Source organism: Anomalospiza imberbis, chromosome 1 (assembly GCF_031753505.1).
Source record: "Anomalospiza imberbis isolate Cuckoo-Finch-1a 21T00152 chromosome 1, ASM3175350v1, whole genome shotgun sequence".
In the NCBI taxonomy this organism is placed as follows: Eukaryota; Metazoa; Chordata; class Aves; order Passeriformes; family Viduidae; genus Anomalospiza; species Anomalospiza imberbis.
In genome coordinates, this window is record NC_089681.1 from 147999725 (window position 1) to 148012744 (window position 13020).

General features: G+C 40.1%; 1 protein-coding gene across 9 annotated transcripts in view; it reads right to left on the reverse strand.

Moving 5' to 3' along the window:
- The window catches only part of CTDSPL (CTD small phosphatase like), a 79720-nt gene that overhangs the window by 16787 nt on the left and 49913 nt on the right, over window positions 1-13020 (reverse strand). For 3 of the 9 annotated variants that reach the window (XM_068175565.1, XM_068175574.1, XM_068175563.1), the window contains exons 3-5: window positions 10335-10367; window positions 6742-6795; window positions 3549-3650 (exon numbers count right to left, since the gene is read on the reverse strand). In XM_068175565.1, the coding sequence (XP_068031666.1) occupies window positions 3549-3650; window positions 6742-6795; window positions 10335-10367 (189 nt within the window). The remainder of the gene's footprint in view (window positions 1-3548; window positions 3651-6741; window positions 6796-10334; window positions 10368-13020) is intronic. The other 6 variants (XM_068175580.1, XM_068175572.1, XM_068175594.1 and 3 more) reach the window with 3 other exon arrangements.

Consider the following 13020-nt stretch of genomic DNA (forward strand, 5'->3'; position numbering starts at 1 on the left):
ATTTATGTGGAGGGAAACACCCTTTCTTAGGAGAAAAGAAACAAAGAAGATGGTTTGATCTGACACCTGCAAATGCTGGGTCTGAGGGCACATGAGAGGCTACGTGGAACCCTCTCATCCTGACCAGCCAGGACTGGCAACAGACGTGTTGCTGACCCCTGTGCTGATGTGATCTGAATAATTCCTCAAATACACACAGAACAATCTATATTTTTCTTATCTAACACTGAGCAATTTCCCCTTTCTGCTCTGGAGAAAGACAAAGGGGAGGCTCCCATCTGTTCCCTACACAAAGCCCCTCAGATAGAGAAGATACTGTGCAGCTCTAACAGCCACAGAGCAGCTACACAGAAGTTCTGATGCTTCACCTTAAAAAGAAACACAAATGAATTGCCAAGAAGCCTCAGCCACCAGTTTTCCAGTGGTTTCCCTTGCAGACTCTGAAGAGGCTTGCACACACTTGAAGGATTTATATATGCATGACTCCCTTCAGCAAGAGAAACACTCTGCAGCAGCAGCAGAAAAAGAATAGGTCACTGCAAGCTGCTGAGGTTTTGAAATCCACTGATAAAACTACAGCTTTTACAGAATTTAATCCCAACAGGAGCAACATCAACCCGATGCCAGAGAAAACCACATTCAGTGTGAGCAACTTTGGCTTTTTCTAACAAATAAAACTCAGCCTCAGACTTTGTCAAACTACTCCCAATTTACTTCTCCCACTTATACTTCAGGTATTGTCTTGCTTTCTTGTTGGCACTGGTGATAAGGAAAGGAGCACAGACTGGAGTTCTGTGCTCCTCAGGGAGGGAAAAGAGGAGAAAAGTCTGCAGCAATTTACTGGGTAAAGGCTTGTGGGCACGTGAAGCATGTCTGTGCCTCCAGTGGGAAGCACAGAGACAGACCCTGGAAGAAGGCAATGCATTTCCACTGAAAATCTTCAGCTCACTTAGAACCTCTTCTATTAAAAACCTCAAACTTTCAGCATTTTAAATGTTCTAAAGGTGTTTCACTGCCAGTTTTGAATAGGACTACATTCCAGGCTTGCATGTGGTCTAATACATTTTATACAAAACCGTGTTTACATCTCCTTGATTTAATTTTTTTTTTTTGCTTTTATTATTGTTTTATGATGGGAATGATAACTATCCTGTCTATCCATTCCTTTTTTACTCTTGCCAAAGAACCACAAACTTTATTCCTTTAATATGCACCTAACATGAAAGACCAGTACCTGCTTAAAGCTTCACAAATATGCAGGGGCATAAAAAGATGAGAATTACCCTCCCTCAGATGTTGCTGCTTTCATAAAGAGCACTTTAAATATTCTGCCTCTCTGGTTGTGTCAAAAAAACATGTAATCTGCATTTGAAATATGAAGCCTATTTCATAACAGAATTACAAATTCTGAAGTATCAGGTGTTTTAAATAAAGCCTTTTGTGCTGAAACTCTCAAATTTATGTATGCTTTTCCAGCTTTTAAGTGGGGACCTACCTAGTTAGAGCAGACATGTCTTAAAGGAAGAAAAATCCCCGAAATACCCCCAAACCCCTACAAAATAAAAAACTACAAAAGTAACTTGATTATCCAGGCAGAGCAGGGTGCACCCAGGTGTTCAAACCCTGCTCTGCTGGAATGCATCATTATTTTTGATGACAATTAATGGTCTTAATTCAGCTGAAGAATTTCCCTTCATGAAACAAAAGCCAAACAGCACCACTGGACAGTGTCAGCCACTAAACAACTGAATTAATTTTCTTCAGCACCTGGTTTTCTCTTTCACTGCCCCAATCACAGGGTTTCATATTGAAATAACACCACTGTCACCCTAAGACTCAAATTCTGCAGAAACTCCAACATCTGCCCAAATCTACTGACCTCACACAAAAAAAGGACCAGCTGTCTTTCCCTCACACAAATCATTATTTCGTGCTGATCATCAAGCAGAAAAATCTTTTGGTTTTTCTTAAATATCTACTCAACATCATTTAAATACCCATTAAATATCATTTGAATGTGGGAGGATTAAAGGGAGCCCTCTAAGAAACACTCTGCAAATCTCAGTCCTACAAGAGAGATTTGCAACTGTGTCAACCATTAAGCATGCATTTCTTTAAAATGATTTTAAAAAAAAAACAAACTAATAACCACCTAAACTGAATCTCATCTTGTTTCAAAACCAGGAAAAAAATCACAGTACAAAATTACCCACAGCACTCAGAAAGCAATCTTGTATTTTTACCTTTCAGGTAACAATAAGCCTCATGCTTCAATTTTATTATACACAATTAGACTTTTAAATTCAGCTTTCCCTTCTTGTTTTTGACTCTTGTTTAAATAGGAAGGCATGGCTCCTCCCTTCCCAATCCAGCTGTGGATTTTATCTCCCTGAAAAGTTCTCTAGAGCAAGCTCAGTCTGGCTACAGAAGACAAATATGGCATTGAGGCTTGGAGGTTCCTGTACACCACCAGAAATTATTCTGTACCATCAGGCACAGCAAAGACAGAGGACAAAATTCTTCATTCCAGTTTGAGGCACAGGAATATTTGTTCTAATATTTCCATATAAGGTTTTCTTCAAGTCAATAAAGAGAGGCTGCTGCCAAATTCTAACCACAACGTGAATTACAAGTTTGCATTTTAAATACTGGCAACGAACAAGTGAAGGATTAAAAAGTGGAGTTGATGCTTCCAGTGAAAAATGGAGAGCAAGCAGCTAGAAGACTGTAAGGGTGGTTAATCTGGTTTGGGAGTAGTAAGGTAACATTATTAATTCTTATAAATTCTCCAATCAGTGTATAAGACCAGCAGATGCTTTATCAGTATTAGATGTACTAATCAGAAATGCTATCAGCACCCTAAGCCAATCTAGACTCTTTGTATTTCTGAAGTCTCCTGATTTCAGCCCTACTTAAACAACAGAAAAAACACCAGTACCTTCATTATTCAGCACATGCTGATCTCTGAAGGGTTACAGAAGCTGCTTCCTGAAGATGACTGACTCACCATCAACAACTAAATGGTATTTGCTTCCCTGCTCTGAAAATGAAACACCTAAAAACCATTACTGTGATCAGGACAGAAGCCTGACCTGGAAAACAACATCCTCCAGCAAGAGAGAAGAGCCCAAAACCTCCTGGTTTAAGGTACATCCAACCCAGCATAAAGCTCTGCTGATTCTCCGTTCTCCTACACTATGGCACCATTTAAACTGCAAAAGCAAACCCCTATTTTCAAAGCAACAAATTTTGCCACCTGTCCAAAACACAGGTCTCTTTGGTGGAACACTTAAAGCCACGAAGTCAGTACCTATTCCAGGCCTTGTTGCAGTCAGGGTGATTTTCTCAAAAAAATAAAATAAATTCAAAAAAGCAATCTCTGTTGTTACTCCCCTGAGAGCTAAATTAGGATGAATAATCACAGGAGAGGCAATGAGGACTCCCAGGCAGAGGATGTAAGAGGAGTTCAAGTGTTAAGAGGCTTAACAGCTCCTGCAGCATTCACCGACAGATTCAAGCTGCAAGAGATCCCTTTTGAATTTACTTACCTTAAATGAACTGTGTACTAAAGTTTCATCTAAATCAATGACCACACACTTCTTCCCATAGTCTGATGCTGTCAGTTCTGGCAGGAGGTATTTAGCTGGTGGCTATACATAAAAAAGAAAAGAGGAAGACAACAAAAAAAAAAGTAAAACCTCTATGGAAGGGGCACCCATCTGTCAACATTACTATTCTAGTAATTACTGGGAGCTGGAATACATGACTTGAAATCCAGTGATTTTCTGGGCTCATCCCAAGTTCATGTATGGATATTAACGGCTCATGCAATTCCAATACCCATAACACACTTTTCTTTTTTAAATTAGAGACTTGTTTAGAACGACCTCCAAAGCACTGGAAATTAAAATGGTAAAACACCACCACTATCTTAAAAAATAATCACAAACCCAGGATATTTGATACAACATCTTTTTCCAGTGGCTCTTTTCCCAATGCCTGGTTTTGGTTGCTGTTGTTATCCTATTTCCAGTCAATGCCGTTTGCAGCCGTATCAGGCTGATGGACATTTACACAAATCATTATTTCTGTTTGACACGAAAAATGCTGAAAATGAGGAATCCACCCTGATGGAAGACAGCATTACTAATTTTATCTTCCAGGACATGTCTTCAATCTTGTTTTTACCACTTAGGAGGGTGGCGATCAACTTCCATGTGAATTATGCTCCCAGTCAAGGTATTAAAACTGCAGTGAAGAACCTCAACTGGGCTCTTCTACTAAAAATGACACCAATCCCACAAATTGACAATTTTTTCTGAAAGTAATGCAGACAGTCTCATATTCTTTGGATCATTTCCCACTTCAACACCCCAGTTTGCAATAGAAACATGTTGCTTTAGATTTTGGTACTGGATACTTTCTGAAATCACAGAAATGGGAGAGAATGATTCCACTTGGAGCTGAAACACTGCTGCCACTCGGGGTTTTTTTTGATGAAAGAAAAGGATTAGCTTTATAGAAAAGCATCAGTAGGGAGAAGCTTAAGACAGAGAGGAAATTAAATAAATTTAGACTTGGATACACAACTCTAACTCCATTATTTTCCTATTTTTTTATCTGTTCACTGTCGCTCTGGTAAGGATTCATTATTTATCATGGGTTTGTTCTTTTCAGTGGCCCTTTGCAGAGGTGCTGGCAGAGATCTGAGGCCACCCCTGTGCAGGCAGGGGTGACACAGGTGAGGCAGGGACACCCTCCAGCAGCCAGGACAGATCATCAACCACTGTCTGAATTCAAGCGTCACCTTGACAGATACTGGCCAATGATGCCTAATGAACTCTTAAATGAAGCACCTAACACATCAGATTCTGGACTTCAATTAAGTGGTTTTAGCTAAAGCAGGAGCTCTTGGGGGATTTTTAGGAGCATTCACTGAAATTTATTACGTTCCTTACAATTAACATTGACAACAGTCCCCTCAGCCACCAAACTGGAAGCTGCCCTGCCTACAAACCTCGTGTCTCAGTGCATTTCCTCTCAGCACACATTTGACAAGGACCTTCAAATGGAAACAGCTTCTGCCTAATGCCTGCAAAGGCTTCCCCCATTCACAGCCACCCAACCAGGCTGGAATTTATACAACACCCTGGCTAGGTTATGGACAGACCCACAGCTGCTTCAGTTCCACCTCTGCTTGTTGGCAGCTAGGACCAGACCTAAAGAATTTTCATTTCTCCCTCCTATTCAAAGCCTAAAAGATATTTAGCAACCCACTCCAGTTTTTCATATTAAGAAGGATCCAAACTTGCAACCTAAATAAAGTAAAAGCTTACTGCAAGAAAAATCCAACCCATTTAAAACCAGTAATCTTCAGAACCCATGTTCCAATACCTCTTGTCTTTGAAGATGAAAAAAGGTAGGAACATCCCAAGAAACCTTAAACATCTTTAAAAAAATAACAGTTCAGTTTATTGCTGTACTCAAAACTCTTATCTCCTTTGAGTTTTTGACTACATTAATCTGCACAGGCAGTTCAAGGCCAGAAATTCCTTCTGCTATGAGAATTCCCTCTCAAACTGAAAATAACTGTATCTGTGGAAAATATATGGAACTCTATATTCTTCCATATAAAAATGCATATATGAAAAATGAGAGCACTGTCTTACCACAGATAACTTTGTTTTTAGCTGCAAACTGTTGCATTTGTCATCAAGAAAAGGATGGACACACACCACGGACTACAAAATGCAAGAACCTTCATCTCTGAGAGCCCAAATTCCCTGAACGCACAGCGAGGTGAGCTGCAACTGTGTTTTTCACCCACCTGCACCTCTGCTTTCTCAAAAGCAGTGGCTGGGAGAGGCACAATTCTCCTGTGGTAGCCACACAGAGATTCTGGTTACTGCTGGAGTTCCTCTCCCTCTCCAGCACTGCTTTAGGAGACCATGTGCAGTCACTGACCTAACTGGATCTAACAAGGGCACAACCAGCTCTTCCACAAGCTTTGGCATCTTCAGTTCAACCTGATCTTGCTTCCTTAAGTTCACTCCTTTGAAGATCAGAATAAATGAATTTTCCATTTCACATATTGCAATTCTGTTGCCCTCAACTGTGAAAACATTCACCCTCTGATAATAGGGAGAAGGAAATTATTCTGAAGCTGAAGCCACTACAAGTTGTGAGGCTGCTAAATAGCTGGTCCAGGACTTGGGAGCAAGGGTGGCATTTTTGAGGCTTTTAGGAACTTGAAAGGATTTGTATGCAAAGTAGCAGCCCATTTGTTTTGCTGTTCAAGCTTTCTGATCTAAAGCAATTTCCACCTGTCAAGGGCAGCAAAGCTTTTAGTCAGAAACAAGAATTACTCAACACCATGTTTTAATTTTCTCACTAATGGAGACATACCCGAGAAGAGTTCTAAATACCAGATTTCCATCACAGTTAACAGTCAATAGTTATGGAGGTTTGACAATGTCTTTTTTTTTTTTTTTTTTTTTTTTACACACATCAGTTTAAAGACAACTGAGATGATTAAGAATATTTAACTGTGGCTAAAAGCAACTCAATATTTACTATGCAACACTCCCCGAAAGGCTGCAGCCTTCCACAGAACTCAGCAGAAAAATCACACTGGTTTGCTCTTCAATTTCAACAAGACACAAACTGTACACAAGTTAAACTAGTCACTGTTTGGGATTTATGCATTCCAGCCAGGTCTCGTGGCTGATCAGCTCAACAGACCTTGTAGTGAAACGACTGCTGCACTGCTTCAGTCCCGTGGAAATAGTATATTCCCTAAGAAAAAAACAAAAAACAAGGGGATGGTGGCGGCAAGAGAACAGGACTTTTGGTTGAAGCATAAACAGCTGGTCAACACAAATCTTGCAGAAATTCACTGTATAGAACAACCATCAGCTTTCCTCCCTGCAGGCCTGTATTTCCCACAGAGACAGGTATCAGAATTAATAAGCTCTTTTTTTCTCTCTCTCTGTACTGGCAGTGTTGTTCAGCCTAAGTGCAGCACATTAATTTACTGTTCCTGTCCTCTGCTCACACTCCGGGGCTAACAGCTTCTCCCAGCAGCTATGTGCAGAAATACTCTCACAGAAGAGAAATTATTCCTACTTAAAACACAGCTGCCAGAAGATGCCAGCTCCTCTTGCGGAGCAGGCAGCTCCCGAAGTTTCTTCTAGAAAAAGTTATGATAAGGATTTAGCTAATGTAGGTGAGGACAAGTGAAAAATATATCCCCGTGCTAAGATTTAACTTCTGCAGGGATTCTGAGGGATAATTTTGGTACCACTTGTTGACAGTGGAATTTTAAGCTGAACAAAGGGGACACTCCAACTCATTTAAGAGTTGTTTAAGAGAAGCTTGACAGCATCTCATTTAAGATGTTGCATAAGCATGGCTTTGTATTTCCACCTACATTCAAAAGAATTCCATCTTCATTCAAAAGAATATAAAATAGTGAAGCTGCTATGGGACTACTTTGATTTGGGGGTTGGAAGGAGATAATCTTTTAAAGTTCCTTCCAACCCAAACCATTGCATGGTTTTATGATTTCTCTACCATATCCTTTCCAAACAAAGCTGGATAAAATCTATGAAAACACAGGCATCCTAAGCTACATTTACATTTTTGATCAGGTCTATCAAAATGTGTCAACTGGGGATGTTTTGGGTTTGCCTTTTTAAAAATTTTGTGTTTATTTCAGCCCTAAAAATAATTAATTTTGCAGTATAAGGAAAAGAATCAATTATGCTGCTGTTTAACCTATGCTTTATCTGGAAACTGTTTTAAAATATGAGCTACAAACAAGGTGAAGTTCATTTCTTAAAAAACTCCAAAGTAATGCTGTTTCTATTTTCTGAAGCACCTAACTTGAAGCTGGAGTATTTCTTGTTTAGCAGTCATCTTTATCAATAACCAAGCAAAAATTCATATTAAGCCAAGCTTTTCAATTCAGTGCAATTAATACAGGACAAATCTGATTGAGCAGAAGATCCATTTCACTGAACCGCACACATAAATGCAAATAAAAGCAATGCAAAACGCACATAAAGCAATGGAAGCTTTCAAACAGGTGACCTCAGCACACTGCCAGGTTTAATACACAATAAAAAGCACAATAAAGCTCCAGAAGTCCTCATATTTTGACTGGAGGCTTCAATTTGGAAGTGGGGAGTGGGCAGAGCACTTTTTAGAGTCACTCAGGAAATCCCTGAACACTTGAACTGACGGCATTTGCAGCCAGCCCTGTAAAAAGTAAATATCCACTGAACTGTGACCAAGCTCTGTGGCTGTTTAGATCTTTCTCCTGGTCTGTACAAGACACTGCAGTTCACACAGCCCCAGTTCTCATCCCTAGGTAGCAGAGAATCAAGAATTAATGGGTCTGAAACACAAAATCAGAGCTGTCTCGGAGCAAACCTCGGGGCTCCAGCACTCAGGACCAACACCCCTCCTAAGACCAGCAGAGCAACACTTCAATTCCATGTGCTTTTCCTAACACAACCCTGCACTTTCCTTCCTAGAACTCCCTCCGTGTGCAGCTCCCTTGTGCCTTTATTTAGATGATGACACAGTGCTGCTGGCTGGTTCCCGAGAGCCAGCAGCACTTTGATACTGGGCAGTAAATGTCACACCAGGGCCACGGCTGCCTGGCACTCCCCTGTCCTGCTGCAAGAAGAAGCATCAGATGGCACTGGAGAAGGGGAAGGAGTGTTTAAAGTCACCTGCTTGCTCAGAACTCTACATCATCACTGCAGGGAAAAGTTGATTTTGCTGCCTTTTTAGTGCTGGGAATGTATGATTGCAAAATGACAGCTGAGCTAAAAAAAAAAAAAAGGAGGGAAAAAAAGATATCCCTTCTTGAATTATTCATTTTCCTACCACTGTCCAAATCTAACAGAGCACTGCTTTAACACTGAAAGACAGTGTTCTAACAAAGCATCTGATTTAATTTCTGTACCTGTCAAAGCTCTACTCATTTATCCTTCCAAAATTTTGTTCTGTTTGAATTCTTGTTCTGTTAGTACCTAGAGTCACTCTTGGGAAAGGTTTTTATTCCAGGTCAGAGCACAGCCAGAACATGTTTCATGTTCAAATAATTCCTAGTGGAGCCACTGCAGTCACCTAACAGAATTTGGCAGCTATGTAAAAAAGAAAAGTAGTTTGGAAATCAGTATTTTCTGATTTACATTTGAGGTTTTTTTCTATTCCTAGACCTGCAGAAATACAAATCACATGCATGTCCATGCCTGTCTGCATACACACCATGCATGAGCCATTCCAGAAATAACAGGTAAGCAATGAAGAGGAATTTCCAACAGCTCTCAAATGCAAGAGAAGCTGTTGGAAGTGGGAAGATGTGCACAGCCACAGGGATCTCCTGCAGCACAGACAGGGGGATTCTTACAGGAGGCTTTGGAATGCTGGGCTACGTGAGAAGGAAGGGAAAGAAGAAAAAGAATGGCATCCTGGGGAGTATCCAGGTCTTTAAAAGCTACCAAATATCTCAAACAAGAGGGCTGGGTCATTATCTCCACACATCAGCACTGCTGTTTTCTGGGAAACTCTGCAATGATTAAATATTGTAAAAAGCAAAGGAGCTCAAAAAAGAAAAGGAAAAAAAAAAGCATTTTCAGCTTTACAAAGCCTAAGCCTTCATCCTTGTAAAAAAAAAGAGCAGCTTTTTGACCAAAAAAGGTTAAAACTAATTAAATTAAAAGCTTCAGTTTGAAGGACTTGACTTGTTTTTTTTTTTCTTCCTTTTATTTAGCTTTGAAAAATAATTCAGATGCCAAACAGCATTCCAAGTTTAATCCAGGGAAGATAAACAGAAATATTAAGGCCCATAAAGCAGCAGCTGATACCAAGAGCATCATCTCAAACAAGTGCAGTAATGAGCAGCAGTCAGTGTGCTCTGTTTTCTTAACATGACTTATTTCAAATAAATTATGCAGTTGCCAACTCTTCTTTTCAACTGGAATACAGGGGAAAATGAGAGGAAAAGGTTTTTGTAATTGTGTCTCACATAATGATGATGAGTCACCTTTTGCCTCTATTAGAAGAAATCATTTTCAGACTACCTCATGTGTTTTCAAAATGCTAAAAATTCAGAAGAAACCCAGATAAAACCCAAACTCTTCTTTCAGTCCCTGCAGAAGACATGCAGCACAATTCACCTCTGGGGATACAACATTACAGACAGAACATAAAATCCCTTTGTTAACATGCAACACAAAACAGACCTGTTAGACGGCAACATAAAATGAATCAAAGCAAAAGTCATGAAAATTATTAAAAGAAAAAGGGATAAAAATACATACACTTGGTATAGGCATGACCTGCATCTGGTCACCCTGGGGAAAAAGAAAAAAAAAATCACTGTAAGGGTAATGGCTTTTAAAGGGAAGAACAAAGGTCTGGAGCAGTAAATGTAGCACTCAAACATTTTAAACCAAAAATTCAAAGTATTCGAGAAACCAGGGTAAAAAAAAAAAAATAAAAACAGGATTTTGCATTTTAGTTGCTGAAATGATCTGTTAGTATACTGGCATTTATGATTTTTAGGAGACTGGACTGATAAAACCCATGCTATGATTAATAAGAGGTGACAATAAGAAAGTACCTGTATTTACTGGAACTTTTTCAGCTTTAAGATCTACTAATGGGTATATTTGTCAATTTTCACTGCAGCAGCAAGAGGCTGAGCCAGAGCCTGGCAGAGGGCAGAACTCCACTCCTTGAACCCAACTTCACTTGAGACAACTGACTTGAAAAAACAGCATTTTCACTTAGGCAACAGCAAAATGTCAGAGAAGGACATGATGATGTTAAATTAATCCAAGGAATCCCACTTTCTCCATCCAGCAGTGCCAGTGCTGTTCCCATGGCCTCACTTCTGCACTGCACTTGGGAGAAGGCAGGAAATTCTTGGCCAACCTGATCTTTCCTTCTCATCCTTGGACATCCAGAAACAAGGACAGCTCCAAAATGGACAAAGCCTGGCTCAACTGGGTAACTCTCACTCAACTCAAACTCTCACTCAAATGTGTAAGATATTTTTGAAGCTGGAACTCTATTTTCTCATCTCTCTAATCCTTCAAAACCAACTTTATTTTCTGGTGGGCACAGGACATTAAAAAAAAAAAAGGAAGCTGATCCTTCTAGCATAGATGCTGCTTGGGTAGATGATTTTATTCTTTAATATTTGGACAACACAGGCTCTGATCTCCAGCAGAGAAACTATTGAAAGGGCTGTTTTCAAATCTAGAACAGCCTCTTCCAGCTGAAGAAGCCTCCTGCTTATTTGTTTTCAAGTCTACCAGTGTTGACACATCACTGACAAACAGAAATAACTCTGTATCATTTTTAAGCGCTCTTTTTTAGTGCTGCTCAGCGGAATTTTTTTACTGAAGTTTGCCCAAAATCCTGAGAAGCTGAAGGAGCAACTAGAGAGCAGCAACTACCATGAGCTATCAAAAACTTGGCACTAGTAAAAAGTACCTGATTTCTAGAAAAACACACACACAGAAGCTGCTAAGAATACAAGTTTTCCTCAGGGTAATAGCAATAAAAAGAAAAATATTATTCAGTACATTAATGTCCTATTAGTGGAACTGGCTTTCATGGGAACCCAAAACCAAAGTTGCTAAAAGACTTGCATTACTGTTTGCCTCATTTTTATCTAAGAATTTCTTAAATTAAATAAAAAAAAGTGGAAACAAGCAAATTTCTTAAGACGAACCCTGGAAATACCTATGCAAAAATCAAAATAGCAGTAAGAGAGATGAGAACAGGAAAAACAAGCGGAAAGAAGTGCAAGAGTCTGCTGGGAAAGCAAAAGTGTTCGTGAACAGGCAAAGGCTTCTTAGAAACAAGCCTGCTCTGGGAAACTTCTTACAAGGTCCTGCCTCATTTCCTAATGCCTTGGAACAGGAAGGGAAATGGGTCACAACAGCAGAGTTTGAAAGAGATGACAGATGACATTTGTTGAAGGCTTTCCACGAGCTCCTGATGTTGGTAACAGAACAAAGCTGTTCCTAGAATGCCAAAATTTCCCTATTGTATCCCTAAGACAACCCAGGAACTGATTTGTCCCCAGCCATTGAAATCAGGTTTTTTTCCATGGGTTTTATTTTTTTCCATGCTATATACAGATGGAATGATAAATCCTATCTTTTCCTTTAGCTGCATAATTTTTAGTTGGAAACAGTAATTTCCAGCACTGTGTTCCTCACTTACCCTGTCTATGGTCACGTGTGGCCTCAGTGAGCACCAACTGACAGACCACAATATTTTGCTTTTTTCCAGAACAGTCTGTACTCAAAGATAAAGAAGCTGTTTCACTTTAGAGAAGAAGCTGACCAAAATAACAGATTTATCCTGTTAGTTTCTTTAGCACAAAGCTTGCTCTGTAGACCATGACAAGTTCTTTTAAAAACAGTAGTACAGTTATCATTTGACACTTAAGTGATGTGACAAACTCTCAAGCTGTCTCTTAACAAAGAAGACTTTTTGGGAGGCAAAGAAGGTGAGAATGAGTGGGCAAAGAGAGGAACCTCATCACTCTCCACAGCTCCTGAAAGGTGGCTGTGCTCAGGTGAGCTTGGGCTCCTTCTCCAGGAACTGACAGAACCAGAGGACACGGTCTCAAGCTGCACCAAGGGAAGTTTAGGTTGGAGATCAGGAAAAAGATCTTTATGGAAAGAATGATCAAGTTCTGGAATGGCTGCCCGGGGAGGTGGTGGAGTCCCCATGCCTGGGTGTGTTTAACAAAGCCTGGATGTGGCACTGGGTGCCAGGGTCGAGTTGAGGTGTCGGGGGCTGGGCTGGACTCGATCTTGAATGTCCCTTCCGACCTGGTCATTCTGGGAATTGGCATGGAGAGGAGATCTTGTTTTCTAAACCCACCTTCTAAACACATCTTGATGGTGACCAACGGAACCAAACACGTGGAATTTTCTTGCTCTGATCAGTGAAGGTTAAGCAGGAGACAAAGCACAATGATTG